Genomic DNA, 25,709 nt, shown 5'->3' on the forward strand with positions numbered 1-25,709 from the left:
CATTGCGGGGAATGCACCCTAGGCTACTCTACTGTGTTGGCTAGGCTAATCTCAAGCCATAAGCAGTAGTTCTCCCATCACTCCCTTGAGGCAAATCTCTTTGTGGTCTTGCTACTGTTTAAGTAATACAACTAGTTACCAATGGCAGCATGTCTGGGGAATTCTGACTGTGTAGCACTTTTCCCCATGCTGTGCCCCCAGTGTAAGTAAAGTAAGGTGTAAGGAAGTGGGGAGTAGGGCCTGAAGCTGTAAAGCAAACCAAAAAAAAAAAATAAAAAATCAAGAACTGGTTTTAGGATATTGGCAGTCACTTTAGAATGACGACAAATGTAGATCTCTAAAGCTTATTGAAAATAGGGGACAAGATGCTTGGTTTTTGCTCCAAGCAGTTATGCTGGAGCTCTAATAATTTATAAAACGGGCACAGTTCTACTTCTACTGCTTTTTTTTAAAAAAAATAAAAATAAAAATCATTCTAGGCTGTTGCCTTGCCTGATGGCCCAAGAAAAATAGTCAACAGGTCTTAATTTGAGATTGTACCACTGTTGATGGGCTGTACAGACTATCTTTTGGCATGCCACCTCTGGCAATGCTTGTAGCCCATGTAATCTGGTTTTAAACCTGCTAATATCCAGATCATAACAAGAACCCAGTGAATGTTGCCCTCCAGAACCAAGCCTTTTACTCTTGGCTTGTGCTGTGTACAGAGATGGCATGGGTCCATAGGCTATACAAAAGCCCCTTCGTTGTATCCTGAGCATCTCCAGGGGATTAGCAGTAAGGACGGATAAATTTTCATGCAAGGTTTTTGTCGTATAGTCAAGTTGTACATATCTAACCTGATATGGAGGGGAAATAGTTAAGCACAATTGGGAAGAGAGATGTATCAGTTGGGCACGCACAATTACCCATGGGTGTGAAGAAGCTAAACTGAAGCCCAATCACCTTTCAGCTGTTGCTCTGGAGAACAGAAGGCCCCTGTCAGTTTTGTGACACCTCTGGCTTCATGATCTCCAAAGGCATAGAAGATGCTGGACAATACAGATGAGTTATTAAATCAGCATGGATAGTGAGAAGTAGTAGGATTAAGCTGCAGCAGGGAAAAAGTAGGTTAAGTATTAAGAAATTTTAAGCTTCACTAAGCAATGGAATAAACTGCTGGGGAAGGTATGGAAATCTCCTTCCTTCACGCTCATCTGCCAAAGTAGGCTTAGGTCTGATGTCATTCTGCCCAAATCTGGGGCATGGGGTGATGAGTTGCTGGGGGCAGGGGGAAGCAGACCCTCAAGGATCTGGCTTGCAACACGAAAGATCTCATGTTGGCATTTCTTTAGCCAGTAACTCCTATAAATAAGCACATTCATGCAAACCCTCTAATGTGACTTAACTCTGTTCAGATGCACCAGTGTTCATATCCCACCCGCACTTCTACAATGCTGACCCTGTATTGGTGGAAGCTGTCGATGGATTACATCCCAATAAGGAGCAGCATGGGCTCTTCCTTGACGTTCATCCGGTGAGCTAGCTTCAAGTCTCACGCAGGCTGTTTCTTGAGAGAGTGAGACTCTAGATGCTTTTCTGTCTAGGCTCTGCACAATGAGGTGTCTGGGAATGTTATTTTCAGTGTAAAAAGAAAAGGAGGACTAGTGGCACCTTAGAGACTAACCAAGTTATTTGAGCACAAGCTTTCGTGAGCTACAGCTCACTTCATCGGATGCATTCAGTGAATGTTTTTCCACTCTAAGGTGCCACAAGTGCTCCTTTTCTTTTAGCGAATACAGACTAACAGGGCTGCTACTCTGAAACCTGTCATTTTCAGCGTAGGCTCTCAACAGAGCCGCACGTTGGCTGCCCGTCAACTTCCTCACGCTCTGGCACTAAAACTGCTGCCACAAGACTAGGTTCCATAGTACAAGGATTTTAAATGGTTATTGCTGAGATGTGTTTAGATAAAATGGCTGTAAAACCATAATTAAAACTTTCTGATCTACTTCCAGAGAATTGCAAAATACAGCGTGCCAGATAGACACAGCACCAGCATAATTGCGTTGATGGCTCTGGCTTAATTGCCCCGCTGGGAATGACTTCTCACCCTGCTAAGGGGCTTTTCAAAATTAGTGAATAAAAGTCTAATATGTGCTAAAGAAATAGAATAAATGAGGTTCAAACCCTCCCCCGTTCCTCACTGCACATCGAACCTCACCAAGATCCTGCACTTTGCTGTATCTAGTCAGAACTTAGCTGTTCTCTTGCACGGTCTGTCAAGACAACATACAGGTCTTACAAGAGCACCAGCTAATCCTGGAGGAAATACTTATCTGGAGCTGACCGCTAACCTATTGTAGTGGGTGAAATGTCTTCCTTTTCCTTAGTATCTGGCAGTAAGACTCTGCTCTGTAGTGCAAACAGGAATGCTATCCATGAAGTTACAGAGCAAAGCCATTTGATGCTGTGAGAAGTAGCCCAGTAGCATACGCAAATGTACAAACAGGGCACACTTCCAAGTGATTGTGCAACAGCTAGAACTGTCAGTGACTTCCTGACAGGCTGCTGTCATTAAAAAAAGGGAGGAATAAATACTTTTTCTGCATCCTGCACTTATTGCTATTGGACCCCTTTCAACACACTTTTGGACAAGCCTATCCTAAATCTTAAATTTTGTATCCAAAACTTTACCCCCAGAAGGTTATCTTCCTTATTCTGTTCCCTTCTGGTTACTAGCTTTTGGCTGGCTTCTCTTGTGACTGTTCTATTTCTCACCTGTTTCTCTTCCACTTCCAATGTAGACGTGGCACCTCCAGCTTGGTAGGCTACCAGGACCATCCTAAAGTCTAGCTGCTGTTCTGGATCCTGTATTTTATAGGGTTTCCCCAGGTAACAAGCACCCAAGGCACACTCAGTAAAGTGTGGTGGGTTTTTTTTGTAAGCTCCAGAGAATGCAATTTAAGGATTTCCTCCTGACCAGCAGCCATGGGACCTGCAGAGAGTGCAGTGGTGCTCTTACCAGAGGTTGGGTTGCAGGGCAATGAAGCAATCTTGAACACATTAAGGGGCTGTGTTCTGACTTCTAGATATCACTTGTAGAGCTGTTTTAAGCCTGCCTATAGACGAATGCACAGGCTTAAAATAAACAACCAAAACAATAGCTCTCATGCAAATGTCTTGTCAATCTGCAGGGATAAGGAGGGGTAATAGATGTTCTAGAGCTAAGCACGCCATGTTTTTACAATATTGGGCTGAGGTAAGTGTACTTTGGCTCTTTAAAAGGTAAAGATTAATTCTCCACCCTCCGCCCCCAATTACTTGCTAATCTGTGTAGATCATAAAATAAAGTCCATGGCAATAAAGGCTTAATTAAAATAGCTGTAATAAACATGAACTGTAGAGATAAAACCTCAGTACTGCACAATTCACAAACCGTTCGTCGCTTTGCACCACAAAGCTATTGAAGGTTAGTAGCAGAGGAGTGAGAGAGGCTGGGGATGGTGGGGAAGATATTAAATAGTGTATGGGTAGCATAATACTCTTAAACAGGAAGCTGTAGTGATGTTGCAATCGTGCTAAAGCCTTAATCTTGTTAGCTTTAACTCTCCATAGTAACATCATTTTGACAGATGTTTTGATATTGCAACAGTTTGTAGCCAGACACCTGTCAATCATCCTCATGGATGTTAGCACAACTGTGGAAGTAATGTGAGTAAACTGCTTGAATCAAAGAATGAAACATTGTGTGGGTGGGCATTCGCTTTTTGTGCCTCTTACCACCTTGACACTTAGTTGTCTGCAGGGCAATATCCTCAGATATTGAGCTCTTAAACTTCAAAGCAAGCTGAAGTGGCACTAAAACTATCTTCATAAGTTACACTAGGATAGAAATGCCCGATTTTTTGATTGTTCCAGCTTGCCTTTAGGCCTTTGAGTGCTAGAGTGTAAGTCAGTTATTTGGCCTTCTAGAGTTGCTGTGTGCTAACTTGAAAATATTGGTCTGCTACAGCTCCACCTAGTGTTTCTCTGTTAGAATAGCAGCCGTTCTTATGTGCCAGCTTTTGTTTTTGGTCTTGTCTTGTGATTTGAGGAATGGTTTGGTTGCCCACCTTGGAGGACCCTTTCAAGTATCTTCTGAAAGCAGAGTTCTTCTGCTAACAGATCAGATTTCCCAGAAGAGGCTGTTACGATCTTCCTAGACAACTGTTCTGTCTTCTGAATCTTGACTCGACTGCCACACCTCTTTGTCTCTGCTTAAGCACTCCCCGTAGCCCAGGCTCAAAGTGAAAAGCAATGATACAGTTTGCCTCCTAAGACAAGGTCTTCCTCAGAGCCGTTTACCCTCTTTCTGGTCGCCTTCCCTCGCCTCTTTTGTATACACTGTGTGCTTTCACATGTTGCAATTCTCTGTTAGTCGTTTTTTTGAAGCGCTTTCCTCTACATGAACACCAGGAGGTATTGCTGAGAAGTGCTTGGTTTCCTGTTCTAATGCAGGTCACAGGAATTCCAATGAACTGCTCCATCAAGCTGCAACTGAGTCTGTATATGAAGAAAGTCTCTGGCATAAGGTAAGTAGCTTGCTCTGAGGATGTCCAAGGGGCATGTGGCTTACATGCTTGAAAGTTAAGGAGACTAACTTCACAAATGTAATGCTGTTTGAATAGCTTCTTTGTTATAATTCTTCGGGCTCCAAAGAAACAGCTCTACTGTAGTACAATCTGTTCAGTCTAATCCCATTCCTCAGTTTCATATCAGTTGTTAAACCTCAACTTGTCAAGATATTGTCATAAACATACCTCACAAAGCATAGTGCCTTCTCTGTCTGAGAGAAAGACATTTGGTATCTTACTGCTCAGCTGAGCTCATGAACAGACAAGCTCTACGTGGTTTTTCTCTTTTTAACACACCATATGCAGATATATGCCTCTTCAATTGGCTTTCTTCTTTAGCTATTTGTGTGGATGACACCTCTGTACCAGTTCATGGCTATGTCTACACTGGACTCCTATCAACATGGCTGTGTTGGTCAGGAGTGTGAAGAGGTGTGAACCCTGACACAGCTATGCTATCAGAACTCCAAGTGCAGATGTGTTTATACTGGCAAAACCGTACTCTTACTAGTGTAGCTTGTTTCACTTGGGGAGGGGGTGGTTTCTATACTGGTGCAAAGTGCAGTTTTGCTTTTACAGTTGCATCCATGCTGGGAGATACACTGGCAAAGCATTTCTAGGGTAGACATAAAGCCGCAGGCTGATGTTAGGCTAAGAGCTTGGAATGTAGCAGTGCCTAGTTGTGCAATAGTCTGTGTTCTGATGGCCCTGTTGCAAACGAAAATTCAAAGTAGACTCCCTGGGTCAGATTCCTAAAATGCTGTGTGCTCACAATTGCAGTCAGCCTTCCAAAAGCATGCTCCTACCACTCAAGTATCAAAACAAGTGGTCAGACTTCCAAACTGGGTTCTGAGCTCTTAAAATCTGGTGCTATAGTACTTGGAGCAGTAGGTTACTTGCTCTTGTAGGAGGAGGTAAACTTGCTCTCTCTCGACCAGTTTTATTCCAGCCTCTAACAATTACCTGAGACAGCAACACTATTACCTACACTTCCAGTACTCCATAGGTTACCAGAATGCATTACAACTACTCTTGGATTAAGCACAGAGGTTCCCATTAAACTCAATGCTTGGAAAGTGATTCTTATGGGAATTCTAAGGGAAGAACAGTGGTATTTCAGATACTACAGTGATATCTGGGAAATGCTGACTACTTATTAAACATCAACTAAAATTCAAGTTCTTCTCCTAAAAACTAACAACTTTAAAGTTTGCATCTGTGAAGTTTAATCAGACCTAATATTGCATAGAAAGAATTCACTGAAATGGGAGGGGCGGGGGAAATTACCAACTCTTTGCATTGTCTTCATGCCTGTAAAATTTTGAAATGTCTAGTAAAAACTGACCAGCTCCTTAGAAACCATTGGAGTATAATGCTGGTCTGTGTAGATTGACTGTGTGATTATAAATATAAGTGTGAACTTTTCTTTCTGTTCAGTCAAACGGGACAGATCAAGCCAGTTGTCTTGCCTATACTTTGGTTTGCAGAGGTGAGTTGGATTTCCTCCTCTTGGTTGGAAAAGTAACGTTAACCATGCAAAGTCTGTACTGCAGAGGAGGAAATTTAGGGGCAACTGGAAGAAGTAGATGGCTTGTGATGAGCAGCAGTGTGGGAAGGGACTAGAAGGGCAGCGTTACATGTCTCTACTGGAGAAACTTCAACTGGAGTAGGGGTCTAAGCTGCACAGTTCTTAACTGGTAACTTTGCATAAATGGATTAGAAACATTTTGTTCAACATTTGGCTGCACACTTAATCTCTTCCTGACTCAGACTTGCAATTTGAGCCATTAAACTCTTCTGTCCACTTCCGTATGCGTTTAGAAAGCATCGGTGATATTCTATCTTAACTTCTTGGTCTAGGTCTCCCAAGTTAACACAGATGGGCAAATACCTACCAGCTGTACAAGCTAGAAGAGCATGCTGGGTATTTGTCACTTAACGAAATGAATAAAACGCGATTGTCCCTGGCCCAAACACTTTAGACCCTGCTGTCTAGGCATTTCTTACCACCAGGAATACTACTTGTAGTACAAGTTCCTTCTGTTTCTGTTTCCTCCTTCTGGCAGCTTCTGTTTTAAAGACTAGCATTTATTTCCTTGTGGTCTGTTAACGTCTTACGCTTCCCTGAATTCCTCTATATACCGAAATAAGTTTTCCAAGCCAGGCTTTAGAGGCAGTGGGGACACCACTAATACAGAGTCTCTGTGCTGTGAAACTGCCACTGAAAACTACTCTCTTCTGGGCAGAGCGGAGCCATTGAAGGTTCAGTCTTAAAGCAGTTCTACACCAACCTGGTTCTGATCCCATCTGTGCTGGAGTACGTGCAATATATCTGCATCGGTCTGGGCGTCGCTTTGATTGTTGCTGCCATTGTACTGGAGGTGAAGAGACAGGTAGGAAAAAGCAAACGGCAAAACTCCTGACTTAATCAACTGATGCCAACTTTCAACCTAATCCAGAAATTTCTGATTTTTCACTTGTAGTGCTACTTAATCCAATGTAAGATTGCTGATCTTTTAAGTAAGATGTCATAGCTTGATGGTCACACGCCCTGCTGCGAAGTAGGCACTAGGGGGCATTGCTCACCTCTGCTCACTTCTAACTCTTAACACCTGAAAGACTTCAATAAATGAGTGGGTCTTTTGGGCTGACACTCTAAGACCAATGAGGCGTCTTTGTTTTGTATCTTCCAGCCCTGCCTCCAAATTCCTCCTCAATGTTCCTACAAGCTATTTCTGCCATGTGATAGGTGTGGGAAGGTCACTCTCCCCTTTTTTTTTGGTCTGACCAGAGCAAGCATTGAAGTAGCCACTGATGCTTGTTAATTATTGCTTGAATGGCTCAAAGTATATGAACAGTTCCTTTCACTAGCTAAACCCCAAGCTTACTCTCCAGAAGTCTGGCTTATTATACATGGTGTCGTGGCAGTTGGTCCCAGGATATTAGCCAGAGAAGGTGGGTGAGGTAATATCTTTTATTGGGCCAACTTCTGTTGCTGAGAGAGACACACACCAGCTTTCAAGCTCCCACGGAGCTCTGCTTCAGGTGACTTCAAGGTCAAAAGCTTGTCTGTCTCTCTTCCTAACAGAAGTTGGTCCAATAAAAGATATTCCCTTGCCTAGCTGCTTCTTAGCGCTGACTGACATCTCTATTTAAGATCACTCAGTGCCTTCGCAGTGGGGTTTGCTAAACCACATAGCAGTCTGGACTGCAAATACTTTCTGTAGGGGCTGTGATCCTTTGCAGTGGGTAAAATAGTCTGGAACAGGGCCAGGAGCTCACTGTGTTCAATGCAGCAAGCTAGCAAGAAGAGGGTAAGCTGCTTTCTCCCTCTTCTTTCCTGGAACCTTGATTCCTATTCTCCCCCCAGTACCAAAGGCAGCAGTATGACAGTAGTTCAGATTCTAGACTTCAGAATCCATTGCTGGTTTCTGCTGCATTTAGCAACTTTAGGATAGTTCTACACTGAAGTTTGTTAGGTCGACTTGCAGCCACCACAGTAATTACTAGTTGTGCATGTCCACTCTACCTTCCTTGGGTTGGTGGTGCGCATTCTCACCAGGAGCACTTCCACCAACCTAAGAGGGGCAGTGAGGGGAGCTGAGAGCCCACCAGCTCCTGATAGGCTACCCTCCCCACTGCTCCATTCCTGACTGGGAGCAGGGGCCAACCCATGTAAGTTAGTGTTTACACAGACACTGTGTCATCCTAACTGCACCGAAGTAAGCCTCTCATATAGGTGGAATAGTTTTGCTGGTGTAGTAAGGCACTTACGTGGGTGGGACAAGGCTGTAGTGTAGACCCGGACGTAGTTAAGTCAATGCAAGGCAGCTTACGGTGATCTAACTGTAGTGTAGACCAGGCTTAGTGACTCAAGCCAGCTCCTAAGTTCCTAAGAAGTCTGTTAACCAGTGTACACTTGCAGTAGTTCCTCCCAGGTACACTTAAGGCAGGAAAACTTTCTGGTGCCCTTTGTCTTAGGGTATGTCTTCACTACCTGCCAGATTGGCGGGAAGCGATCGAGCCAGCAGGGATCAATTTATCGTGTCTAGACTAGACACCATAAATTGACTCCTGAGTGCTCTCCTGTCGACTCCTATACTCCAGCGCTGCGAGAGGCGGAGTTGACGGGGGAGCAGCAGTCGAGTCACTGCGGTGAAGACGCCACTGTAAGTCGATCTAAGTATGTCGATTTCAGCTACGTTATTCACATAGCTGTAGCTGAAGTTGCGTAACTTAGATCGATTCTTCTCCCCCCAAGTGTAGACCAGGGCTTAGGGAAGATCATCAAGGTGTGTTGAGAATCTGTGCTGTTTACTCACAGTGCAGCATATAGGGCACTTCAACATGAGTGGCTTTGGGACTTATAGCGGCATTATGGGGCAGTCTCACTCCCTTACTGTGCTGGAGTAATCTTGAGGATTGCTGTGCAACATGAGGATAATGCAGGAGAAGAGATGCAAAAAAAGCTTTAAAAACAAACCGTTGATAGTGACGTCTTTCAGCTTTGGCCCCAAAATGTGCACCTGAAAAGACTCCAAATAGTCCATGTGTGCTTTAAAACAGCCTCCTGGTTATTGACCAGCAAGTCGCGTGTGTGTACATACTCCTCCCAACTAGCTCATTTGAATCTGGCTTAAAACTCGTTGCTTTGGCTCAACTCGCCTGTGATTGAGATATCCGCAATGTTAGCGCAACAGATGCCCAAAGCAGATCATACTTTACCCTCCAGTCCTTAAATCCTTGAAACAATCATGACTTATGCATACACTAAAGAAATGGCTAGCTTTTCCTTATCCCACTTATCTTAACTGCTGATATTCAAACCCATTTTAACTAGTTGCCCAGGTTTTCCAAGTAGTAAATAATTGGATTTAAACCAGGCCACACCGCAGCATAATTGATTTTGGCATATTATTTCCAAATCCCTTTGTTGCAAAGTGAGCGTGGATGAACAATTCCGAAGGAATACTGGGTGTGTGTGTAATCTTAAAGCTAAGCCATTTACTGTATACTGAAACTGATTCACTAGTGTTTGATTCACTTGATGGTTCTCTGAAGTGATTTAGATTAGTAAATTAGCTGGGATAAATGATGATCAAAACTATTGCCCAAGTGACTGACCTGTTAGTAGCGAGCTCCATTATGTGAAAAGCAAAGTGCTGTTGTTCCTTGTCATAAAGTGGGAACCACATGTTGACTTTGATTGTTCTTTAACAATGAGTGTAATTAACCATAGGAAATTGTAACAAGGGTTGTGGGTGGGTTCTCAATTCCTGGCATCCTTTAAATCAAGGCTGGATTTTTTTTTTTTTTTTTGGAAGATGCTGTAGTTTGAAAGGAAATATTTTGGGGCAGTTCTATGGCCTGTGTGATATAGGCAGTTAAACTAGATCTGTGGTCCCCTCTAGCCTTGCAATCTATGAAACCAGAAGCTACTCCACATTTACACTGGTCTGAGACTTTACCCTTCTGCTGCTGCACCCTTAGATGGAGATGGGGCTGTGAGCGCAGAGCAAGGAACCCAAGTTAATTCTGCAGGGAAGACTAGCCCAAAGAACTTCCTGTGGAGGGTGTTTATGCAGGGCAATTGCAACCAGTGTATTGCTGTCAAATACACTGGCTCACAGCTCCTTCCAGTGGCCACTCTGCAGGAGTTGGCTTTAACAGGGACACCACAACAGACCCTAAGCCGTGGGTATCCTCTACAGGGAGCACTCAATCAATGGGGATTCAGTACAGGGTTAACAAACTCCAGTTGGCCAGTTGCATGAATGGAGGCCTCTGGTAACAAACTGAATACCGATCTGCAAAAGAGAATCCTAGGCACAAGGCACTTGCAATTATCCATTGGTGAGCTAAGTAGTGTTGCCAGCTAAGCCACAACTGAGCCTATATTGGTGCTATACAACCAAATGCAACTTCAGGAAACTTTCTTCTTATTCGCTAAAAAGTGAGTTAACAAAAATCACAGCAGAGAACCTGGAAGTGGCCCTATAAATCTGTAGGGGAATATTGCTGAGCATTTAGGATTATGTAACTCTATAGTGATCAATAGATGCATAATACAAACTGCAACACAGGTCAAAATAAATGCTGCATTTAAGGTGTATTCTTGATCTAGTGAAGGGTTAATGATCAGCTCTTAATAGATTGCTTAATCAACAACAGTCCTCCCTCTGAAGAGCCAGAATGCTCTTCAGCATTTTAGAGCTAAGGCAAAGGCTCTAAATCCATCTGTGATCCATTATGAAATCTTCCTAAATTCTTGCAACTGCATATAAAATGTACTTCATTTCCCAGAGCAGCTTTCTAGAGGGAGCACTGTTGCTTAAACTCAACCTCAGTGAGATACTGGAAAATGTTAAATAGTCTCTTAAATGCAAAGTTAGATTCTGGATTATAACTTGAGCCAATTTAAAATGGTGTCTGTCTGTCCTACCAATCCAAACAAAAGCTTTTTAAAAAAAATAAAAAAATCCTCCCTTGCACAATCACAGTAGAGCTTACCTGCAGCTGACTGTGTGCGACAATCCCAATCCACTGAACAAACCCTTTTACATTTCATTAGAAGTCTCTAAAGGGTCTGAAATGTGAACAGACCATTTTAAAGATGGCTTGGTACAGATTATTTTAAGAAGATTAATAAAGTTGTAGCTCTAATTTAAACACCGTGTAAAGAACTAGAATTTAGTAACTAAGCAAACCATGATTACAACTTAAACACAGCTGCCCTTTTTCAAGTGAAACCTCTTCCAAATGTCTTTTAAAATACAACATAAACTAGCCTGATTATCTTCTAGGAAAAATGCTTTTTATTTTGGAGTAGCAATAAAAAGACTAAAGAGGCCAACCAGGCCTTGTCCGAAAAACGGCTGACTCCAGTTAAGGGGATGGTGCTGCAGGAAGCCAGCCTGTAGGTGGGTACCCAGTAAAGGTAAAACTCCTCTTCTCTAAACAATACTAACTTGATGATAAATCTGCTGAAATGTTGCTTAAATCTGCTGTCAAATTGAAGTGCTCAATGTTCACGTGTAAAATACGCCCTCTTGGTAAACTTTATTCGTGCTTCATGGCAATAAGCTTGCTTTGGGTTTAAACTAGGAAATGGGAATATTGCATGCATTTAGATCACACTTCATTAGGTGTTGGGGAGAGAAGGTGCAGGTAACTCTTCTTTCAAACCCCCTTCTTGGTAGATTGATGTGAAGCATGATCTGCAGCCCTGGAGATGGGTGCAATGTTGGCTAGATGTGACAGTTGGCATGGAGGTGAGGTCCTATCCTCTGTAAGAACTTTTGCTTGCTGGGGCATGGGGGGGGGGGGGGGAAGGGTGTAAAATCAGCAATGACATACAAGAGTCTGGGTGACACCTGTGGACCTCCCTCACTTTGGCTAAATCTGAAAATGAATTTGGAGACCAAAACTTGTTGTTCGCCAGTCTTCTTAGTGTTAACGGATACAGCCAACACCAGGAGAGACTAGGCAACACTTTTCAAAGCCGTGATTTAGAAATGGATTGACTAAAACTTTCTTGGCACCTGCTAAATATTTTTAGATTCTATATCAAGGTGTTGAGCTGTTCAGCCTTTTAAATGTGTGCTCGCTTTGTGGATCGAGAGACATACTCCAGTTAAAGGCCCTATAATCAAGAAAGGAGCCCTTCCTACAAGGGAGTCTAACACATATGCTTAAGTGCTTTCCAGGTTGAGCAGCCTGAGATTGCTTAACCTAACTTGGGGTAAAAATCTCTTGGGAGGGGCATCTGCTGGGATTCCATGAGGTCACAGTCAGAGCTCTGTACAAATATGGAGCACCCACATGGAGCTGAGAATACTTCTCTCATTAGGCAAAATAGAGGGTTTTATTGCTTCTGATCTTTACACTTAAAGAATACTGACAGATGTGTCCCAGTATTACCAGTCTGACTATTTCATACTCACATATATTAGGATTGCTCTTCATTTATTACAGAAAAGTAGGTCAACCACCTTCTAAAGAATGAGTCACCAGGTCACGCTGTTCTCATGCATGATGCTTACTTTGGAAAGCTTTTTGGGTTAAGTTGCCATACGGCTTGTTTGTATATTCAAAAGGCTTTTTGCACTAAACTTTCACTGGCAGGATGGAACAGCCCAGGAATGGACTAAGTGCTGTAGGCTGCTGGGGTAATGTATTGATCTAGAATGCCTGATGTATTTACTGTCTGAGATACTATTGTAGTAAAGGCCAATTTTACACCCCTCTTGGAACCTGTAGTTCATTCTTCAGCTTTATTTCATCCTGGCTTTGTTTAGAAACCTGTGTAGAATGTTCTGTGATAAAATGGACCACGTGTTGGTGCTCTTAAGCGTTTACTTCATCCCAGGGTTCATTGCTGCTCTTGAGAGGACAGTAGCTGTGGATTAATAAACATCACGTTTCTGGTCTCTGAATGGGACATGTCGGGGAGCAGCTTGCTCTCCCTTTCTGGGTGTCATTAAACTACAGATTAGTCTGGAGTCTTTACATGGTGACAAATTCCAGTGCTGAACATACTGTCAAGTAGCCTGTAAATCTTTAGTCACTGGCTTATGTGATGACCAATGCTGGTGTCTAGCTGCATCCTGAGTCACCTGTCCTTGCTTTTATTTATTCAGAGAAACGCCAGAGAGAAGAGCCCACGAGAGCCAGACCCACGGACTGAACCACCTCAGTCTTCCGAAACAACACCACTCCTTCAAGATGATAGTAAAACAAACCAGAATGATGCTGCTGAAGCCTGAAGTGCCAGTCTCTTACAGAAGGGTGATTCCCACTGGTACCTGACTCTGCTTAGGGATCAGACTTGCTCTGGGTCCATTAGCAGGATCCTAGAAAGGAGATGCAGAGTTGGATAAAATACCTGATTCCGAACTATCTTGAGAGAGGCACAAAATACTCAGAGGCTATTGAGCTGTATTGCCACGGCTCACACTTCCTGCATCAAGACCTGAGATGAGGATAAAACCAGTTCAGTCCTAGCATTGGAAATACAAAACATTCAAAGAACATTTGTTGGCCTGGGGCTGGCATGGGCTGAGACCTCTCTTTTTTGCTATTTCCAGCCTGGCAGGGATGAAGAATACCTGGTGGCTAATCCCCTGAAGAGTCCTTTCGTCTGCCCACATAGTCTCTCTCCACCTAGAAGGTGTTGAGAGAATTCTAAAAGAAAAAGGCACTGTAATGAATAATCCTTTAAAGCAAACAAGGTTTACATGTATAGAAATAACTGGTGTATAAAGGAAAATGTCAGTATTTAACAACCTGTGCCACTCAAGGTTTATGGAGAGGGGCTTACTAAATAGATCTACACTGGCTGAAGTTCACTCCCATTCAGGAGGCTAATGCTAATCTGGGAAAACTGGCAGCGATTTGCAGTAGGTCCTATTCATCCTGTTTTAAACTGGGATGGGATGGGTTCATTTGCTCGGGTTCACTGAGTAGAAATGAGTTCTCACATGCTGCACAGGTTGAGATGTATGCTGCCCACTCTTTTTATATACCGGTTTTAGGCTATGCAGCCATGTGCAGGTGTAAGATTCAAGGTTGTGGTGATTGCTGTTTTGGAGGGGTGGTGCTCTAGACTGAAGCCTCATTCGTCACTGCTCTAAAGCTTAGTGGGTTTTTCTAATCTGGCTAGTTGGTTCCCAGGTGCCATTGTGGGTTAGACACGTGGCAGTGATGCTCATTTGATTTTTGCCAAAGAAATATTGCTTAGCTCCTTGGCGCTCCCACTCACACTTCTGTGGTGAAATTCGTGCAGAGGCCACCGACTTTTAACTTGTATGGAAACCACTTACTTGTAAAGAGTATCTAGTTTTTTCCCTGGATTTCAAATTAATCTGAGCTCTTCTACCTACACAGAGCCAGCCAGGTGCATTGCATTGTTCCACATATGATGTCACTCTTCTCATTGTTCTACTAGTGTCTTTAATCATGACATTGTAAAATGTCACCAGGGGTAAGAGCTATTCCAGAACTGTGCCATTCCCCAATCAAATGAGATCTCTTCCTTGCAGTATGACACGGGGTGTGCTACCACATATGGAAAATTAGCTGGCAGAATGTGAGGCAGGTCACACTCCAGCCAAGAAGACCTCCTGGCAGTTTGCAGGCAGGGTGTTCCATGTAGCTTTCCACACAGTAAAGCCCCTCCCATGTCAGGAGATTCCCTAACTTAGTGGGTGGCTCTCAGGGTGCCTTAAAGGCTGCAGACCAGCGACAACTGAAATACACCCGAATGGTAGGAAAACCACTCCTGTGGCTTAAGCTTTGCGTTGTGAGTCCTGATGGCAGCGAAGGACTTTCCTATGTGAGGCACGGGGGTGCATGGGCCTTACACAGTGTAGGGCTTCCAGAGAAGTTGAGGATTTCTTTTTACCATGCAAATTGCTATTAACTGCTGTGCCCTAAGACTGCCTGGATCAGTGCTCTGAGAACACTCTCAGTTGGCTGGTCTTATGGCTCTTGTGCTAGTGTTGGGCGTGCCTGGCAGGTATGGGATGTGGAGGGACATCTATCAAGACACTAGCTTAGATCATAGACTCTTGGCAAATGATTTGTAGGGTTCACACCCCACTTCTTTCCCCAGCCCCACCTCGGCTCTCCAGCTGACTCTGCGTTCTGTCAAGCCAGCTGCATTCTAAAGTCTGATGCGATCGCAAAGCTGGGGCATGTGGGTGTTGGGCGGGACAGCTGCACCTCACTGCCAGCAGGTCCAGCTCCTCCTCTTCCAATGGCATCCCCTGGCTAGGGCCTGATCGTTAATTGAACAAGGTCTATGGATTACCATTTGTTAGCTCCAGTCCTGTGCACTAACAGTCTTTAGCCCAGGTCCCCTCTGGGAGACTGGTGACCCTCACCTGTGGTGGTGGGGGGGTGGCTCCCCCAAATGCAGGGGGTTGCTGTAACCAAGGAAACAGTGAGTTAGGAACAGAAGCTTTATTAAAAGTGGACAACTTTAATCATGCTACAAAACTACTCACTAAAGTGACCTTCAACAGCAAATACTTTATTTTTAAGTCTAGCCCACCCCTTCCCCCGGTAAAAATTGCCGGCAGCCCTGGGACGGGAGCGGAGCAATTCTAGGTGCAGGAGAGCCCTGTTGTGTAGCAGCAGTAGTAGGAATCCACCCTCTTCTTTTGGTGGGCATCAGCTGTAGGTGGGTGGGGCCAGAGTCCAAATCCTTGCTGCTGCCAGGGGAAAGGTAAAGCAGAGAAGGGCTGGGGAGGAGGGGAGAAGATGTTTAAACAGTGAAGTCAGCTCAGCCGTTGTATTTAAAAACACTTTTAATATCCATTTTTTAACCACTGTACTGTAATGCCTTTGCTACCCCCAACTCAACTGATCGTTTAAAATAACTCTTTCCCTTCTGTGCTTATGGGTCCCTTTCTGCTCCTAGACATAAAAAAAAAAAATGGATGCAGTTATGCCAGTGTCTATAAAAATTCTTTTGCTAATGTAGCATTTGCTGAAGCAAAATAAGTTATACTGTTATAAATCCCGTATAGTGGTATAACTGTCTCCATGAAGGTTTTTTCCAGCATAGCTATGTGGGTGCACACACAGATCTCACCCCATTATGATAGCAGTAAAACATTTTAGATGTAGACTAAACCTGACTGGTTTCTTGGGTGCTATGCTGGTAGAAATAATGGCTGCTAAGCCCATCTGCTTACAAGGCTCCAGCAGCTTGAGCCCTAGGCCTAGTTTGGCATAGTTCCTGTGCCACATGAGTTTTGTACAGGAGATGGGGAATATTAACTCTCTGAAAGGGAGGCAGCGAGATGGCTGTGCAATCCCTCCCTTCCTTACAGTCTTCTGGCCCCATCATAAACGTTACTTGCAAAATTTGCTGTGATGTACAGTTGCCCTGCCCCCATAAAGCACCCTCCTTCCAGCAGCTGGCTGCGTTTCCTCTACTTGTCTGATGTCTGTCATTCTGGGATGTATTAAGCCACCACAAGCACTTAAAAAACAAACCAACACTGCTTAGCAACAGTCACGGGGACTGTCACCATCTTTATCGTGCCAAAGTTCTGAGAAATACCGTGCCCACCCAGTCTCTGCATATGGTGGGCGGGGGTGTGTGTGTGTGATTGACAAACCAGGCAATGGGGCCACCTTATGCTGAGGTTTTTTTGGCAAAAATGTCCAATGGATGGGAGCATATGGGTAGGGTGCTGCTGCATTATTTTAAGCACCATTGTGTGGTCAGAAATTATTACCACCTAAAAACTCCCTACCAGTTCACAAGAAGGAAGTTGGTTTCATTCGAGTTTCTCCTATAAATAACCTGAATTTTAAAATGATCATTACCAAGTACCTAGCCACTAAGAGGTAAGGAATCCTTTTAAAAATAGGAACTTTAGTTTCCTAGTGGTCTTTCAAAGTACAAATATTAGACTCCACCTGTGGGACCCCTCTCCAGGCTTGTTCTCTGGCAGTCATGCTTTGTGGAATTACATTCATCAGGAGTATTTATTAAAGAAAACAGCTCTCACTAGAGACATGAAGGCTTCCACACACTTTGAGGGCCAGCTTTGTTTCTCTTGTTTACCTGATTCTCCACTGTCTGGAATGCTTGACCATGGAGATATTTACTGGCTGAATAACATACTGCAAGTAAACATATATTCCTCTCGCTTGAGCCATATGCTCTTTAAGCAAGTGAAATAGGAACATGACACTCTTCCAGGCTGCCCCAGCCTTTTAGGACTGTGTCCAGACCAGCAGCAATGACTTAAAGCCCTCACTTACTCAAGCTCTTGCTGGTGCTACTGTGCCTCACAGAATTTCAGGGTCGGAAGGGACCTCAGGAGGTCATCTAGTCCAACCCCCTGCTCAAAGCAGGACCCAACCCCCAATTTTTGCCCCAGATCCCAAATGGCCCCCTCAAGGATTGAACTCACAACCCTGGGTTTACTCTTCTGCAAACAAATCTGAAATGAACAAGCTAGTGTCGCTTTAAAATAGCAGATAGTGGATTTTATATAGACTGGAAAGCAGTATTCTGTAAATCACGTGACGTTGTTTGTAAAGCCTCGTCTAGAGTAAGAGAAAGTTTTAGAAGTCTACCCTATAATTAATCATGGATTAAAGCCTGAGGACTTGAGTTTCATGGGGCATGAAATCGGTGTTTAAAGGTGGAGTGTCAGGAAACAACTCCTGCTAGAAGTACAGCAGAGTGGTCACTGGGGGGCACTGTTGGTACACAGGAGGTAGGATGAGTGTTTTATGCCAGCAAACGCACAGACCAAGCCCAGTAATACGAGGAGCGTGTGTGAATGGCTGCTGTTAGTGCTGTTAAAACTGACTGAGCCAAGGGAACTTTTTATAAAGTTTTAATTTAATCTCCCAATGCAGGGGAAAGGATGGAACGTACAAGCTTTCATTTTGTTCTGTTCAGGTCTATCTGACAACCCAGCTGATCCCTTTGCAGCTGCTCATAGGACAATTTTAATAATGCTTCCTATCTCTTTGCAATACATTTTTAACTTCTGCTTCTTCCAGTACGTGCCCCGGACAATAACACCTTGCACTTGTTTAAAGGCCCTGAAGAGCTTCAAGTTTTTTACGAACATTGATTAAGTCTCCCAAACGCTCTGTTGGGTCAGGTGCTGTTATATTGCAATAGATCTATGGCCGGCTAGGAATTCATGGTGGTTGCTTTGCTGCATCCAACACGGCCACTTAGAACAACATGGCAACAGCTGGGATAAAACACAGTTTCCATCGGGAGAACCTTCATTAGCTGTCAGCAGTGCAGGGTACATGACACACAGTTGCGCAGTTCTGATTCTGTTCAGTAGAGGGCAATGGTGCACATACAGCCCTCCTCTTCCATCAACATACTCATTTTACAGCCAAGTATAAGGTGAGGGACAGAGAGGTTAAATGACTCGCTTAAGGTAATGTAGTGAGCCAGTGGCAGGCCAGGGAACAGAACCAGCCCCTGTTCTAACCACTACCCAGCACTTCTTCCACGAGTAACACCTGCAGACTGAAGGGAAAGCTAAGAAATGCAGCCATGATGCAATACTGATGTTTACCATGATAATTTTATTGGCCTTTGTCTCATTGGGTTTCACGTGCAAGACCAGAATATTCACAAGATCGGACTCAGTGGAGCTATGAGGTGGCGCTTTCTCAGGCTTGGGCTGGGCGGGCCCCTTTCAGCACAGTGGTTACGTGCTCCCGCTGGGTTCCGTCCTGTCTCACCGGCCTGCTCACCTATCCTGGGCTAACAATACCTGGCTTTATTTGGCTTTCTCCACAGCTCCAAGTGGCAGCAGCTCTTGGCTCCCTCCCTAGCAGCATGAAAGACACAGCTGGGCACTTCAAAAATGGTGAATGCTGAGCTGTTCCCACCTGACATCTAGGCTCCTTTTTCGCACTCCCTCCCACCCACCCCGTCAAAATATGAATCCCAACCCAAGTCAGATGATTGCATAATAATTTCCATAGATACATATAAGTTGCCGAGATGTTCAGCAAATCTCAAAGCACTTCACAAACCAGCCTCATGACACCCTGGAGACGAAGGGGAGCATCCTTATGATGTTTGTTTTGCAGAAGGGGAAACTGAGGCACAGAGCATGGCTGTGAGGGTGTGGCAGAGCTGGGAATAGAATTTAGACTTCCAGGATTCCTTTTCTCTGCTCTAAGCCCACTAATGAGATCTTTGATCAATGGACAAAGCTAACCAGGCTATCAAGCCACTTTCTCACCTCAGCTGCCTCCGTTCTGCTCGTTTGTGCCTTTGTGGATTGATTGGCGTTGCTCCGGCTCTCGGCACACGCTGTCCGGAAGCCACAGCTGGTCAGCAGTTCTGCAAGATGGTTCCTCATCGGCTCGGAGCATTCTGAGTCTACTTCCCCCGTGCTTCATTCACCTCGTTGGCTCCCTCTGAAGTTTCCAATTCGTTTAAAAATGCTTTGAGCAACCCCCAAGTCCTTTCATGGCCCTGACTCACTCTCTCTGGCCAATTTCCTTTCTACTCGGCTCTGTACATTATGATCCTTGGCCACAGGACTATTATGTCCGCAAATACAGATGAAGCACAGACCCCTGCCTTAGTTAATGTGCCCCCTCTGCTTTCTGCTGCCAGGTCAGCCCCCCCTCCCGCTCTCTGGTCCAAGCAAAGTTAAAGGCATTTGTGTTCGCCTGAGGATTTTAATTGGCCTAAACCAGCTTGGTAATTATTAGAATGATCTCCTGTTACCATACAGAGCCTTGGGAGGCTCCTTTTAGAAGGTATTATCTGTCCTGCCCTAGTTGAACTCAGAGACATTTAGAAAGAGGACAAAACAGATCCACATGCCTGCAAATTTAGTAGGGTTCAGGCCTGGGTTTTGCTTCAGACCTACTTCTAGCAGGACCTAGTGAAGAAAGACTCTCTCCAGTTCCCTGTCAACAATCCTCTGGGTCATTCAGGTTTCAAATACTACAGGAAGGCATGTGATTTGGAGCTAAGTCTGGAACATGTATTATATGAGTTCTAGCCCCAGTTCTACCACAAACTTCATGTCACCGTGGCAAGTCACTTAGGCAGAGAGCCACAAAGGTATTTAGGCACCTGGATCCCATTGAAGAGCAGGGCTTTCGCCCCTGAAAAATCATGCAAAGGATGGGAGACACCATTCATTAACGTTCTATGGGGATTAGTGCCATAAAAATGCCCATTATAAGTGAATTATTGCTAATCAAAATGCATTTAACCAATAGAAATCTCTGTGGCTTGTTTCCTGATGAACTGAAGTGGAGCAAATTCACTTTGAAAAGCTCAGCTTGCCCATTTGACTCAGAATTATTTTGAGCAGAAATGCTGCAGGAGAGGGAGCATTACAGTGTTATCCCGTGGTTAGTGCAGAGGAGTGGGAGTCAGACTGGGCTCTGGTGTTCTTTTCCTTTTGTTTGAGGCTGGTTTTACAGTGCCTCAGTTTACTCGTCTGTAAAATGGTCTGACAATAATAATACATACATCACCGAGGTATTGTGGAAACCGACTGGTGCTGGAAAAAGGCTCTAAGAGCCAGCCGATGGCAAGCGCTGCATCTGTGCAAACTGTGTATAGACTCTATTACCAGCAGGAGAGTGAGTTTGTGTGGGGGGGGGGGTGGAGGGTGAGAAAACCTGGATTTGTGCTGGAAATGGCCCAACTTGATGATCACTTTAGATAAGCTATTACCAGCAGGACAGTGGGGTGGGAGGAGGTATTGTTTCATGATCTCTGTGTGTATATGAAGTCTGCTGCAGTTTCCATGGTATGCATCCGATGAAGTCAGCTGTAGCTCACGAAAGCTTATGCTCAAATAAATTGGTTAGTCTCTAAGGTGCCACAAGTACTCCTTTTCTTTTTGCGAATACAGACTAACACGGCTGTTACTCTGAAACCTGTCATAGAAAGACTGTTTCTATTCTATGCCTGTCGTTGCCCAGCTGTGGGCATGGATGAACATTCTCACTTGTTCAGACCAGTTCTTTCCTGGAGTTCTGACATCACTGGGTGACTTGGTCCCCCCTTCTATTTTTTGATAAACACAGTGGACTCTGCAGACAAGCATCCTCTGTGATATACATGGCTTGGGTAGGAGGGGTCTCCAGAACCTGAAAGGCCAGGAGGATCTATGCTTCTGTGAGAACAGGCCTGCTCTCAGCCTAGCCTGCTTCCCCAGAGACTGCTCTCAGGTCATGTTACTTACTTAGCACTTCTAATTCACACTGGGGCTCTGGGCTCCACTCTCAAAGAAGGGGTGGTCAGCGGCAAGGAAAGCAGGTTGCGGGTGGGGACAGAAACAGCACCTGTTCGTTTTCTACACAGAACCAGCCAAAGCTCTTCTGATCCAGCTGCAAAGTCTCCCTTGCCCCTTTGCTTTATCCTGCTCTTCCTCTCTGCACCCTTTGGAAAACTGCCCCCCTGCCATGAGTTGTGATCACTGAAGAGCCCCTCATACTGTCTGTAAGAGGAAGAGCATCCACCCACCTGAGCCTGGGTAATTATTTTCTGTTACTAAGTTCCCTCGGCAGTGTCAGCTGAATATGGCCTTCTTTATTTCTTGCCTTAAACTGTTGTATGGTTTTAAACAGCTGCCATGTTCCACCCCAGAGGTGGCCACTTTTCAGTCTGAGTGAATCCAGGAAAGGCACTTTATAAACAGAGGATGATCATTACTTTCTCTTCCTACTGCCACATCCCTCTAGCTCTTCTTCTCCCTTTATATTCCCTTCTCCTTGGTGCTAATTAGAGCCCAGTTTGGGGCTGTCAGCAGTCTGATAAGCCCCAGGGCTGGATGCAAGGAAATCAGCTAAAGTCACCTGTGACAGGTTAATGGGCACAAAGGCAAGCCCAGGTGAGGTAGCAAAAGGGGTGGGTTTGAACTCTCCAAATGGCTGTGCTCTGGAGACCTGATGCCCAGGGCCTTGCACTTTGTGTTGTCCCCTACACCTGTCCAGGCTGGCTGCCGAGTGGAGGTGGTTGCCCCAGCTTGTTGGATTGTGTTAAAAACGTAGGTAGCCCTAAGTGTAACTTCCTGGCTTCACACAGGTGCATGTTTTACCTTCGTCCCCTAGATGGGTGGGGAGTTGCTTTGCTTTTTGTTACAGAGCAGACGCTTCACCGGTAAACTACTTTCTCCAGGCTAAGCCCAGTGTAACCGTGATGCAATTCCACCCCCTCTGTACCCGAGCAGTAACACAAAGCTACAGCCGTGCGGGATGGGGAAAGTGAGTGAAAGCCTGAGGGCTCTTGTCTTTTAAGCGCACTGGAAAAAATCTGTGGCGCTTTGTCCAGCGGCTGACTTTGTCTGTGTGACACAGAAAATTGCCCTCGTCTCATTCCAACCCACCTGAAGTTAAATTTACTGGAAGGACTTTCTTTCCTCATAGATCTTGTCCTTTCTAAAAGATGATTTTAATCTCCTCCCCTCTGCTGATTGAGTCCTACCTTCAGGCTTGTTCGGTCTGGGCTGATTCTTCTTTCGTTTACACCTGTATTACACCACAGACGTCAGTGCAGTAGCTCCTGATATACACTCATGTAAGAAAACTCAGGCCTTGTGTTGCTTCGCAATTATGTTGTGAACAGTGTTGTTGGTCTTGGAGGTGGATGTGCTTTCGTTGGACTCTAAAGCTCCTGTGACGAGGCCAAAGGGAGTTGGATGTCCAATTTGCACTGGGATTGGGCCACCTAACTCCCTTAGGCTCCTTTGAAAACCCTAGTCTAAATTCTGAGGCGCTTTCCGCGGTTGTGGAGCCCTTGGGAAAACTCAAGAGTTACTGCTTGTTGGTAATTGACCACAGTGTCTGGCAATGAAAGTCTGGTTGTGGGGGGAAGGGTGGTAATGGGGCGCTTTAGTCCAGATTACAGGAGCCCCACCTCCCCTGCACATAACGTTCTGGCTGAAGTTCACCGATCTGTAGACAGGGCACCTTCTGCAGTCATTCCTGCTGCATGCTTGCAAGGTGGGGTGGAAGGTACCATGCTGTGGATCTACCCAAGTTCTAGCCAAGGAGCGCTCTCCTCCTTTCCTCTTGCTGCCGGTACAGATGGCTGTGGGGCTGCTGGGCTGAAGACTGGGCAGATGGGCCACAAACAAACCTGGTGAGGAGGCTGCATTGCAGTATGGGTGGGGAACCTCTCCCAGAAGGGAATTTGAACATCGTTGTGGCTCCTGCTTTCTCTTGGATTCGGCCTCGGTCCAAGGAGGAAAACAGCTGGACGGAGGATGAGGCACTTGCTGGACATTGGAGAAAAGCCCATTGGGGCCTGATACGCTGAAGAACTTGTTCAGGAACAGTTTGCCCTTTGCATAACGCCCCTGCAGCACTGCCAAGGTGAGCTGGGCTTGTTGGGAAGCTGAGAGCCAGTCACTCCAGCTCTCCGAGAGCAGAATTCAGGGTTTTCGTAAAGCTTCGTTGTGCAGTGCCTTGGCTGGCTGTGCACAGGTCATTCTGCCTGGGGCTGCCCTGGGTGCCTTGCTAGTTAGCCCTTTCTCCCAGATGTGAGACTTGGAGCTAGGCAGCTGCTCGTTTCCGCCGGCTTGTGGCCACACACCGGCATCAAATCCCAGCTAACCCGGCATCTCTCTAGCCAGGTGCGCATTTGTGGCGGGCAGGCGGTGTGTATATAAAGCAGCCGCTCCAGGGCTGGGGCCAACAGACACAAGCCCGCTCTGAGACTGCGGAAATTGGCCAAATCTTCACTCATTTGGCAGTGGGAGGCTCCACCCCTTAGGATACAAAGGATTTTTTTTAAAAGGGGCTAGGGATGGGGTTTTGCTCCCTTTTTGATCTTTATGCTGTAAGGAATTGGATTGTGCCATCCAAACCATCTTCCCTTCCATCAGAAAGACCGTGCTTCTGCTTTTTTTTTTTTCCAAATGTGTCCTGCCTTTGTTTTGCTGGAAGCGTTTGGAGGGTTTCCGAGATGCGCACTGTCAGTTCTTGCCTCAGCGGAAGGGGTGGAGGGCTGCTGAATATTTAACAAAGATGTCCTGTCTCCAAAATTTTAATTGGCCATTGGAGTTAAATGAGGAGTTGAAAACACCAACTGTGTTTAAGTGGTCTGACTAAATTCCCATGCTCCTCCCCACTCCAGGTGCTTACCTTTTATGCTTTTGCAATGTTATAACTTCACCAGCTCACCAGTCGTTATGTTCCTCCCAGGGTAGGTAAAATCTGATGTTCTAATTTGGAAAAACAAGTGTGTGTACTTGGGGAGGGAACCCCCTCTGACCAAACTTTTCAGGCTTTCTCTGTCCATCATAATGAAATGAGGGCACAAGCCACCTTTTTCCCCTTGGGAGGTCACCTGTAATGAGATCCGAACCTGGCTCTCCCCCAACTGGGACCATCCCTGAAAGTGTCACTCTCAGACAGGGTGTCTGGGTTGGGTTGCTTTCTCTTTGCTGCTGGGGTGGGTGAGGAGATGCATGGGTGCCATGCTATTCTCATCCCATGCCAACTTCAGGGCTGCCCTAGAACCTAGGCCTTCCAGGTGAGCCAAAGAAAGAGATTATTTTCTAATACCTTGCTTTGCTTTTGGCAGGAGACGGGACGGATTCAGATTCCATCAACATGGCGTTCCGTGGTGCATGTGGGAACAAGCCGCTGCAATCCTCTCTGAGTGGTCTCTGTCTCACTTGGCTGTGCTCCGTTAAAGACTGAGTGCATGGCACAGGGAGGAGCGCCTCAGGGGGGAAAGCAATGCTCGCTTTGTTGGGGCACGCCAGGCCCTCAGAAACTACCCAGTGCAGAGCGGGCTGCAGTCCAGGACCTTCCCCTCTCTCTGTTCAGAGGCTTGCTGGGAATGCAGTTTCTGTCACTGCAGAAAACATTCCCCCCAAACTATCAGCTAAATGGAAAACTGATCCCAAATGTGGCTATTGCTCCCCCTGGAAATAGGGTTTTATTTCTAAACCTGTGCCCCTGGGGTGGAGGCGATGGAGATGGACGTGCTGTTTTGGGGATGTTTTTTGCTTTCTGGCCTTAAGTTTGTGTTTTCCCCCAGACCTGAATGGGTTTTCCCAGAAACAAATGAGTGAAAGATGGCACAGGCTGTTGTTTTGGACGTAATGGCCTGTGGTGTCCTTTCTAGGCTGAGTGCTGCATCTTGACACGCACTGAGAGAGGAGAGCCGCCCGGCCCAGCTCTGGCCCCCACCCTGGCCCTTGTATACGGCTCTGGCAATGCACGGGCAGCAGACGGGGGCCTGACCCTTGCGGAGGAGGATTCACCTACATGTCCTTATGCTGCTCCTGTCACAGGTGGGGATGTGTCGGGGTGGGAAGAGGAGCACCATGGAGATTCTGGGAAGTGGGGCAGCCGGGCTGAAGGCTGCTGTAAGTTAGAGCTGCTTTAACTTACCCCAGGCTTCGTGGCCAGCCAGCTCAGTACTCACATACCACAAAGGCAGCGTACTTGTGAGGGGCAGAACGGCGTCTGTCCCTGGGAGTTTGCAGGGCTCTTCTGTGGCCTGGTAAGCTCCTTGCCCACCTTAGCACTGGCTGTTGCCCTCAGTCAAAGTGTGGTCAGCTTGGCCTGGCCATTGGCCTTCTAAGGAATACAAGGAAGATGTCACACTTACAATGGTGC

General features: G+C 45.6%; 1 protein-coding gene across 6 annotated transcripts in view; it reads left to right on the top strand.

The window, feature by feature from the left end:
- The window catches only part of SCARB1 (scavenger receptor class B member 1), a 43,310-nt gene extending 26,792 nt beyond the window's left edge, over positions 1–16,518 (top strand). For 3 of the 6 annotated variants that reach the window (XM_048821147.2, XM_075120022.1, XM_075120026.1), the window contains 6 exons: positions 1,398–1,516; positions 4,480–4,553; positions 6,033–6,084; positions 6,842–6,988; positions 11,795–11,866; positions 13,235–16,518. In XM_048821147.2, the coding sequence (XP_048677104.2) occupies positions 1,398–1,516; positions 4,480–4,553; positions 6,033–6,084; positions 6,842–6,988; positions 11,795–11,866; positions 13,235–13,360 (590 nt within the window). In that variant the 3' untranslated portion in view covers positions 13,361–16,518. Of the gene's footprint in view, positions 1–1,397; positions 1,517–4,479; positions 4,554–6,032; positions 6,085–6,841; positions 6,989–11,398; positions 11,516–11,794; positions 11,867–13,234 lie in introns of all 6 variants that reach the window. The other 3 variants (XM_048821148.2, XM_075120023.1, XM_075120025.1) reach the window with 2 other exon arrangements.
- Positions 16,519–25,709: the final 9,191 nt, after the last annotated feature.

Source organism: Caretta caretta, chromosome 15 (genome assembly GCF_965140235.1).
Source record: "Caretta caretta isolate rCarCar2 chromosome 15, rCarCar1.hap1, whole genome shotgun sequence".
NCBI classification, from domain to species: domain Eukaryota; kingdom Metazoa; phylum Chordata; order Testudines; family Cheloniidae; genus Caretta; species Caretta caretta.